We start from the raw sequence: 9,990 nt of genomic DNA on the forward strand, positions 1-9,990 counted from the left end.
AATCTCTTGCACATTAACTCGAAAACAAATACTTGACCATTGTCAACTGGACATCAAAGCTGTTCCAGTTAAAAAGATTTTGCACTGAACCAATTTTAAAATAACTCATCAGATTCAAAGCAAAAACATACATGCTGTTACTTGTAACAAAATGTGGTTCTTTGTTTGCTTTTGATGGTTTGGATCAATTTTCTTTATCCATGTTTCATCAGTGGGAATGCTGTGGAAGTTGAGGTAAAGATGTTTCTGTATAGAATTTGAACACAGAGTGACATGACAGGGCTACTTGTTTTGTGATTCTGTCATTGTTTTGGACGACTGGTACAGTGTTTACCCCACAAGCATGCCTCATGAAAGAATAATACAGAAGTGCCAGAAATATCTAATACAGGAGGATTAATATAACAGATGCAGTAAAGGAATAGTTACACCCCAAGCGTCTTACCAGAAATTTGTGTATAGCAGAATATAGACATGTTCAGTTGTGTGATATTCTGCCACTACTGGCACTTTTCCATGTCATTTTGGTGAAAACCACTGATAATTTAGGCAGGAATATTAAAAAGCCTATGGCCAGAAGCATCCCCAATGTCCTATAAAGCTTTGTCCCATTAGTCTACACCAAGATCTGAGCCCCCTGTTAAACATCCCTGCCTAACACCTCAGAGAAATCAGAGTCTAAGTCCAGCTCTGCAAGATCCTGAAAATGGTTAGACACCTTCAGCCGTGAGGCTGAAGCCCTTAGACAATGACCCACCTGTTTCCACCTCTCTAGTCTAATGTCTCCTACTGTACCAGCTTCAGAGTGCAAACTATCTCAATTAATGACAGCTGGGAAAGATCTGTAAGTCTTTACCACAACACAAGCCAGCCATCTCCTCCTCCAATTTAGCAACCTTGAACTTGAGGTGCTGGATTCATTGACATTTCCCACATATGCAGGCCTCTTGGAAGCAAGCTTCGTCAAAGCTAGCTTCTAAAAAGTCCAGTATTGTACGTCATATGTTGTATTGGTCTCATTTTAAAAACTTGTTTGGATGACTTTTAACCACTTTTAAAATTAAATAAAAGCTAATGAGTTTAAAGGAACTACAGCTCATTTTCAATAACTTAGAGAGGTCCAATGATTTCTGCAAATACAAAAGCGTCACATGAATATGCTGCCTGCTGAAGTCTCTTTACTTCTACAATACTTTTTCTTACTCTTGTTCAGTTTCCTAAGAGACAGTGTCTGTTTTTTTCTTCTTAATTTCTAGCCCAAAAAACTATCAAATACAATAAAATGTACCCTTTACTCTTACCTTTTTCCTAACGTAAATAGTCATCACCATGTATGTGATGTATATGGTTTAACCAGCATTATTTTTTAATCCTTTACTGCATTCCTTACTGTGAAATTTTCTGATTTTTTTTTCATACTAGCATATGATACAAAGCTGGTTACTTAATTATTTTGGGTCAGATTGCTACACACTGCCTGCTACTCCTATTACCAATTCACCCATGTGCTGTGCTGTTGAGCTGAACACACAACTTTCACTGACAATATTCCTTGTTCCTGGGCTGCTGAAAGAAATTACTTCTAAAAGGGAAAAAAGTTGTACTAGTACTGTTGTGGAAGCTTTGGTTGATGCTATCTACTCTCTGCTGATGGGGAACTAGAGGAATTGAACAGTGATTAAGAAAAAAATTTAGAATTACAGGATGTCACAAAAAACAGCATCTCTCTCTCCCTATATTATATATATATATATATATATATATATATACACACTAGCAGAATACCGCCTTGCAGCGGAGAAGTAGTGTGTTAAAGAAGTTATGAAAAGAAAAGGAAAAATTTAAAAAATAAAGTAACATGATTGTTTTGTCATTGATATGAGTGTTGCTGGCATATATATATATATATATATATATATATATATATATATATATATATATATATATATACTGTACATATACATATACATACACATACACATACACATACATGTGCACATATATACATACACACATATACTATGGGGTGCCAAACAGGCAAACACATTGATTTTCTGAATATATAAAGTCGGCGTCAGAATATATAAAGTCAAAACTTGAATATATAAAGTCATTCCCGAATATATAAAATCAAAACTTGAATATATAAAGTCAGCGTCGGTATATATAAAGTCAGCGCTGGAATATATAAAGTCAAAACCTGAATATATAAAGTCAGCGTCAAAATTTATGAAGTCATTCCTGATTATATAAATTCAAAGTCAAAATATATTGATTGAAACGACTCTGAACTGAACTAAGTTAACAAAAACGTATTCAGAAAAATAAATTAAAAAAACACTGTTCGGTTAATGTTTTGAAAATGATGCATGTGCCCTGCCCAGGATTGGTTCCTGCCTTGCCCAGTGTTGGCTGGGATTGGCTCCAGCAGACCCCCGTGACCCTGTGGTCGGATTCAACGGGTTGGGAAATGGATGGATATTCCAGCGCTGAGTTTGTACATTGAAGTTTTGACTTTATATATTCCAGCGCTTACTTTATATATTCCGACACTGACTTTATATATTCAAGATTTGACTTTATTTTTCCGAAAGTGACTTTATATAATCAAGTTTTGACTTTATATATTCGGGAATGACTTTATATATACAAGTTTTGACTTTATATAGTTAAATTTAGTCATCATTGCATATCTTTTTCTTTACCATAGAAGTTTAAAGACTAAATTCAACTTCCATTCCTACCAAAGATATTTCTGGCGACTAAATAGAACCTACTTATATCTAAATTCGAGCAATCGAGCTGTCGCCTGCCTGCCTGAATAAGTCACTCTCGCTTTGCTCTTACTTTTTTACCGTTCATTTAATCATGGCTAGTGGCGGAAAAATTATAAAATGGAAGGAGGATTACACTGAGTATGGCTTTACCAAAACAATTATTGATGGCAAATCGATTATTCATAAAGCTTCAATTGGTGATCTGTTTTTCTGTGTTAACCTCATATTTTTTACACTTCTTCTCAAACCAAGGTGCGAGGGTAAAATGAATCGGGAAGCGCTGATCAATGTAATCGATGTACCAGGAAATCATGCATTGCCAGAAGTTCCCCTTTGCTTGTAATGCAAAGTGTGATTAAATGCGTGATTTTTTAACGCGTTATGGAGCACATGCATCGAAGCTTCTCAGCTGTGCTTGTGCTAAGAAAAGGAAACATTTTAAAAATAATGTAACACGATTGTCAATGTAACCTTTTGTAAGTAGTGCCTGGAGGATTCAGTGTGGAGAAACTCTAGAGACAGCGTGTGTATTAACTTGTGGATTTTTCTGTGAGTATTTGGTAGCAGCGTCACAAAGTTGGTTCCTCAAGACGGCTTTAGCTGCAGAGCTCAGCTCACAGCGAAATGAAGTGAAAGGGAGTGGAGATGATGACGTGACTCCCCCACCCACCTTAACTGTCAATCCCCCATAAAGTCTCTCGGAATTTGCATAAGCACAGCCCTTCACCTGCAATTTTAACTTAGTTACAAAGTGATCAAAACTCTCGTTTATATCCTGCATCCTCTCATTAAACTTGTATCCCGCATTACCCGTGGGCATGACAAACGCCAGCGGCAGCCTGTCTATGAGCTTAATTTAAACTTTAGGTTTACACCGTGCTTTGTTTCCGAAGTAGCAGCACTCATGAAATAGAAGGAATGATATACTTCCGGCCTGAAGAAAAAGAGAATTACCCGACCCGGAAGAGTTGGATAATCACATGGACTGAGGGCTCAAACACTTCCGGGTCAAGGAGTATAAAGGACTATGAGAAATCCCAGACGGGGAGCGGAGTTGGAAGGCAGGGTGGCTATGTGTCTGGGAGTTTGAAAGATTGGATTATTGTATTATTTATTGAGTATTGTGGAGAGGAGCGTGCTTTGTGCAAATTATTATTATAATAAATAATAATTGGACTTTTTATCTGGTGTCTGACGAGTCGTCTGAGGGTACAAGGGTGCGAGAAAACCCGAATCTGTCACAATATATATATATATATATTATATATAATATATATATTTATATTAATATTATATATAATATATATTTTTTATATATATATATTTTTTTATATATATATATATTTATATATATATGCAAATCTGGCTCACTCATCAACAAAAACACTATTTCCCAATTAATTAAAATGCTGAAATTGGGCAGGATGGTACATCTAGAGCAGTAGGTATCCGCTAAGAAATACATTTTAATATATCAATATATTAAATAACCCCCAGGATAAATACCAGTCTATATTTCTATGGACAGGCTGAGTAATAGCATGGTAACTAACAGGCTGAAGTACCGCTATAAATATTTTCAGTAAAAAAAACCTCAAACTCCAGTCCATAGCACACATTCTGACAGAAAAATACCCTTTGTTGGTCAGTATTTAAACTGAATCCTAGTCAGGGATAACCACAAATCTTTAAGCGGAAATAACACTATGACACCACTGTTGGAGTTCTGTTTATTATCTGGGGTTTGTGTGAGAGTTTACAATCCTAGATGGAGACCAATTATTTGTATGAAGCTATAGGTAGTTTAAGAAGAATCATGCAGTTGACTACAGGAAGATTTCTCTTGACAACAACATTTTGATAAACAGCCAAAAATGTTGCCCAATCCATTTTTGGAGTTTTGTGTGGAATTATATCAGATTTAATTTTTTTCTCTGCTTTTTATGTTGCTCCTATACACACAAAATGAATAAACACATGAATACTAATGCATTTGTAATTTCAACAATTTCTGGCGGAGAAGTGATGCATTTTCTGAAACAAGTGCAGGGGTGCCAATATTTTTTGCCATAACTGAAACAAGAGATTGTGTCTACTCACCTTTTGTCACCCAAAGTTGCTTTAATGGCTTGTCTTTTCAAAAATGTTTTGAGTAGTTTTTCTGATGTCTGCCTAGACTCTTTTGCTGCATCTTCCTTTCTCTGCCTTCTAATAGCCTAGAACAATTTACAAAAAAAAATGAATCATTACAAACATATTAATTTGTACATTTTTATTAATGTTTTTAAATGCAGTCTCTGACATTGTTGTACAGGGAAGGAGGTCATGGATTACATAAAGTATAAAAAGTCCCAAGACACTCTGAAGGTATTATATTTCCTAGCTGGTTTTGCAGCATCTGGGAGTTCTCCATTTGAAGCTACTACTGAAGATCTGTCCAGCTCAGCATGTTTAAACCTTGTCTCTCATTAGGAAAGCTAGATACTAAAGTGGACTGAAATAAAACAGCCATTTCCATTTAGAAACATATTTACTGTTTTTTCAGATATAAATACCTACTTTTACTCTTCTGAATAACAATGTCAGGCAACAGAATCATTTATACTGTAATGTGCTTTATGTGTGAAGAGCTGGTACATCCATTGCATTTTTCTTCAGCAGGATGGCTAGAATGATGCAATACATTACTTTAAATCTGGACGGCCTTGGTATCAAAATGAGCAGTAAAGCAGATCAAATGCTTGACTGGCAGAGACAGGTAGGCTGCTGAGCTTGGGAACAAGTGTTTATTACCTACTGAAAAGATAAGAATGTGAAGAGATGCATGTTTTAAGAGAAACAAAAGGATGGCCTGCCTTGGGTGTGCAGTACAATTCCAGTTTTAGGCACTCTTTTGGAATACAAAAACTCAAGATTTTGAAGAAACCACCAAAACAATGAAAATGTTCACCAACAAATATTAAATGCTTTATTAATAATAATAATTTTACTTGCATAGTGCCTTTTTTGTAAAATAAACACCAGGAGCAAAAAAATGTGCAATAAATCTCATATGGCAATTGACAAATGCATTATATTTTCAACACTGTTAACTTAGAAACCAATTTGCCTATCTCTAGAAAATCAAGAGTTGGAATGAAATTATGGATTGATTATAACTGGAAATTAATTAAGCAGAATTACAGGTTTTACTTTGTAAAATTAAAAGAAAAATGTTTGTATAATCTAAAGATTTATCTTTTTAGTAAGAAGGCTAAAAAATCATTTCTGCCTCCATGCATTACTAAGAAAGGCCATTAGGTGTCATTCTAAAGACTAAGTATAAACAAGAAGAATATAGTGAAAAGACCCACAACTCACAAACCTATAATAAAGATTCACAGGTGGAGTATTATTAGTACAGCTTAAGTTTTTTTTAAAACATTTCAGTGAAGCAGATAATATTCACTACCATACTTACCAGTGTTTGTAGTTTGAGCAGAGGTGCATCTCCATCAAAAACAAATATAGGTTTTATTTTGAAAAAAAGGAGCTTGCAAAGCCGATTGAATAAAGTGAGCAAGTGAGCATGCTGAACAGCATTTCCTTCACGGTCTCTGATGCCTTTCACAGCTTGGTTCAACCAAATGCTAATATCTATTCAAAATGTTAAGGCTCTTCTTGAAATGAAATGTTTCCATGAGAAAAATATGACCGGTTTCTAGTAACTAGAAATTTGTATAGCTTGAATATACACATTCAAAAGGTATATTAGAAAAGGAAAGGAAGAAAAACAGAAAAACTTCAGAATTTACATCTTTTTATTCTAAAATTCATCCATTATTTTAAAACTTTGACTTACGGCCCAGAGTTCACTTAAGTCCTTGTGTATCTATATATAACCCCTTAAATTACAGGCCAAGTGAACCAAGTGCTCTTTAGTAAAACTAATGCAATTGTTGTAAGAAATTATTACAGTGAAAAACAAATTAGTGAGTATATAATTTAATGAAAAAAAGAATAGCTTCAGAATCAACAGGATACCAACAGCAAGTATCCTCCCTTCCAGAGTCTCTGGGTTTATTGGCCTTCCTGTGCTTTCAAGAAGTTTCCACAAGCCTTGGACTCCCATTACCGTTCAAAATTCCTGAGAAAATCCAGAAGCCTGTGGTTTTAGTCCATCAAATTACAACTTCTGATTAAAAAGAAAAAAAAACACACTTCTAAAATTAGAGTTTAATGCTTCTTTTTAATTTAATAATAAATACTTTAAGATAGCTGAGAAAAATAAAAACGCATGAAAATAAGATTACTAAAAATGATTTTCATATACACGTTAACATTTTTATGAAAACTGTAGAGATGTAAAAAAAATAATTAACATTATGACAAAATAATTCCTAAAACAACTATTTTTTTTTAATGTTAGAAGGTGGTCAAGCTCCACATACTTCTAAGTATGACATTACTGCATGACAATCAATATAATACTGCACAGACAGAATTATTCAGAAAAAAGGACAGGATAAAAATGAAAAATTAAAAGATTACTTAATATGAAGGTCGACCACATACTAAAAATTATATTTTGGTTAATACAGAGGCACAAAATTTGGAGGTGCAAACATCAGAAAGATATCATTACAGATAACTTTAAAATAACATCAGCTCCGAGGGTTTTACAGTTCTGAAGATATGCTTATTAAGTTAACAGCTGTCTCTGAAATGGCCTTCAGTGTGAATATACTGTATGTGCAGATGTGCCAGTGATAGACTGGCATTCCATCTATAGCCTGTTTTGCAGGTACCAAGGTAGACTCCAGCCCTGCCATTATGAACTGGATTAAAATGATTATAGAATGTATGAATATCCTTTTAGTGTGCATTTGTTTTTAAATACACAAAATTTAAAATGTGAGGAGGTTTCACACACTATGATTGGATATGTAAGTAAGAATTGCACTTCATTCTAAACTGTACATGACATAATATTACTACAGCAGATAAAAATGTGATCACATGTACTGGTAAAAGATAATATTGGCTGTTTGTTTAGTGAAACCATTCACTAATTAGAAATGAATGACTGAGCACTGAATCACATACTACTCTCCCAAATTTCTTACAAATCTTAGAAACCAGCTGTATGTACAAAACAAGACCACTTCATCTATTCAGCACCAAAAAATAGTCAAAAATGGTTAACTGGGTCCAAAGATACTGCACGTATGCCACGGCATACCCAAACAGAGAGAAAAATACTACATTATTGACAGGTAAGACTTGTAACTTATGAAAAGGACAAGGGAATATACTATTTGTCTCCTCAGCACCAGCAAGAAAACCATTCAAACACAAATAGGATGCTAGGTTACAAGTTCTACCATTAATAAACTAGATTATGTTTACAATTATCATACTCTTCAAAGAATCTGAAATCCTTATTAGTCTTAAATTTTCTCAGTTTTTTTGTGGGTCTTCTGTAGTGGCATTCTGTACCAGCACCATCACCTGATCAAAGGACAGTGCAACCACTTATGAGGTTTGATTGAAAGCTGATACTCCAACTTGCCATGAGACCAGCTGTGCTGGTTCATCCAAGATGGAGCCTTAAATTAATAAAAACACAACACTGCTTAGGAACATTTAAATTAGGCAGAATGCCCAGTGGGAACCTCTACAAATTTATCTTTCTCTGTACACCCTGGCTAACAGCCCTTATGAACTGGTTTAGAGACTTAAAAAAAACAATTCTCGACTTAATTATACAGTATATCTATCGTATATTAAGTGTGCATTATTTATTTTTGTATACTATTTATGCATTATTTTTCTTACATAATTTTAATTTGTTTTCTTTGCATGTAACTACTTTGTTAAAATCTTGCAAAGCACTGAGCTACATTATTTGTATGAAAATATGCTCTAGACTGGACTCACATATGGGAGTATATTATGCTTAAACTTTGTGATGCACTTGTAAACTGCACTTGAAAGCTCACATATGGCATACTGTGTTCAGCACTGTCTTCTTATTAAATGGAGGATGCAGTGCTGGATAGAAGTCCACATAACAAGTATGAGTCTTATTCTAAAACTAACCAGCATAAATTAACAGACACAAGGCAGGTGAGGCAATAAAAAGGAACTACAACAAGAGTTCATTCATTATTCAACAAGACCATAATACAAAACCAACATTGCTCTTGAAAAGTTAGAAAAGATGAAAGTGAATTCTTCAAATTGCACAGTGTTCTAACTTAAAATCTGATCGAAACGATTTCTGCACACAATTGTTACCCAAATAGGATGCAACAGCTGGAGGAGGAGAGAGGAAATACAAAATACCTAAAGCTGTAATCTCTGCTAATGGGACAGCTACCATATATTGAACGCCTAAGGGCTACAGGGGTAAATACTCTCTGTTTTGGATTAAATATTTACTTTTTCATAAAATTTGTAATCGCTTTTAATATTAGTGTCAAATATAACTCGTTAGCCATGAAAAAACACTCAATTCTTATTTGTTTTAACTTTCACGGTAATAGCTGTGTAACAGAGTACAACTGGGGTGACCAGATTTTCAAAGTCCCAAACGGTGACACTTAGAACATCACTTTATAGGTTACCTGATGAAGAAGAGATGCTACTCTGTTTTTTGTTTATATTTACTTTGCCTGGATGTCTTGTACAACTCAGTCATCGTTACTCTGGGATTAAGAAAGACATTAAACAAATTAACACTAAATCTCCAAACAGTATTATACTACTAATATAACGTTCCCTTGGATAATACAAAAATGCTTTATCGGTGAAATATTACACTTTTGGATTAAACAATTTACATTCATAACTAACATTATTTTTTGTAAATTTATAAAAAACAGGAAGCAGGTCTGAAGAAGAAAATTCTTTAAACTATTCAATAATTCTTTACACAATCAGCGCAGCCGTGCGCTCACACTTAATTCAGAGTAGCCAACAATACTTAAGTCAACAAAGCATCACGAATCAGATTAAATATGATGGAAGACAACAAACTGTACAACAATACGAATATCATGATGTAATTCAAAATTATTGCCGTTAAAAATTTACCAAGCGCTGTGCACAAGTTCCGCCACCAGAACCTCAGGGTTCTTTAAACACTCGACTGCTCCATGACGCGCACTGGTTGCACCATTCATAATGCGCCGTCTCGATACGCATCGTCCTTTACAAAGGTTCCGTAATG

The 9,990-nt window shown here is 34.5% G+C and overlaps 1 protein-coding gene across 5 annotated transcripts in view; it reads right to left on the reverse strand.

Annotated features, from left to right (window-relative positions):
* ercc5 (excision repair cross-complementation group 5) overlaps window positions 1-9,934 on the reverse strand; it is a 56,803-nt gene extending 46,869 nt beyond the window's left edge. The window contains exons 1-5 of one of the 5 annotated variants that reach the window (XM_039744679.1): window positions 9,855-9,934; window positions 9,386-9,466; window positions 6,801-6,951; window positions 6,238-6,413; window positions 4,878-4,993 (exon numbers count right to left, since the gene is read on the reverse strand). In XM_039744679.1, coding sequence (XP_039600613.1) covers window positions 4,878-4,993; window positions 6,238-6,413; window positions 6,801-6,888 — 380 coding nt within the window. In that variant the 5' untranslated portion in view covers window positions 6,889-6,951; window positions 9,386-9,466; window positions 9,855-9,934. The remainder of the gene's footprint in view (window positions 1-4,877; window positions 4,994-6,237; window positions 6,414-6,800; window positions 6,952-9,385; window positions 9,467-9,854) is intronic. The other 4 variants (XM_039744677.1, XM_039744675.1, XM_039744676.1 and 1 more) reach the window with 4 other exon arrangements.
* Window positions 9,935-9,990: the final 56 nt, after the last annotated feature.

The sequence above is a fragment of the Polypterus senegalus genome, chromosome 2, assembly GCF_016835505.1.
Source record: "Polypterus senegalus isolate Bchr_013 chromosome 2, ASM1683550v1, whole genome shotgun sequence".
Lineage (NCBI taxonomy): Eukaryota > Metazoa > Chordata > Cladistia > Polypteriformes > Polypteridae > Polypterus > Polypterus senegalus.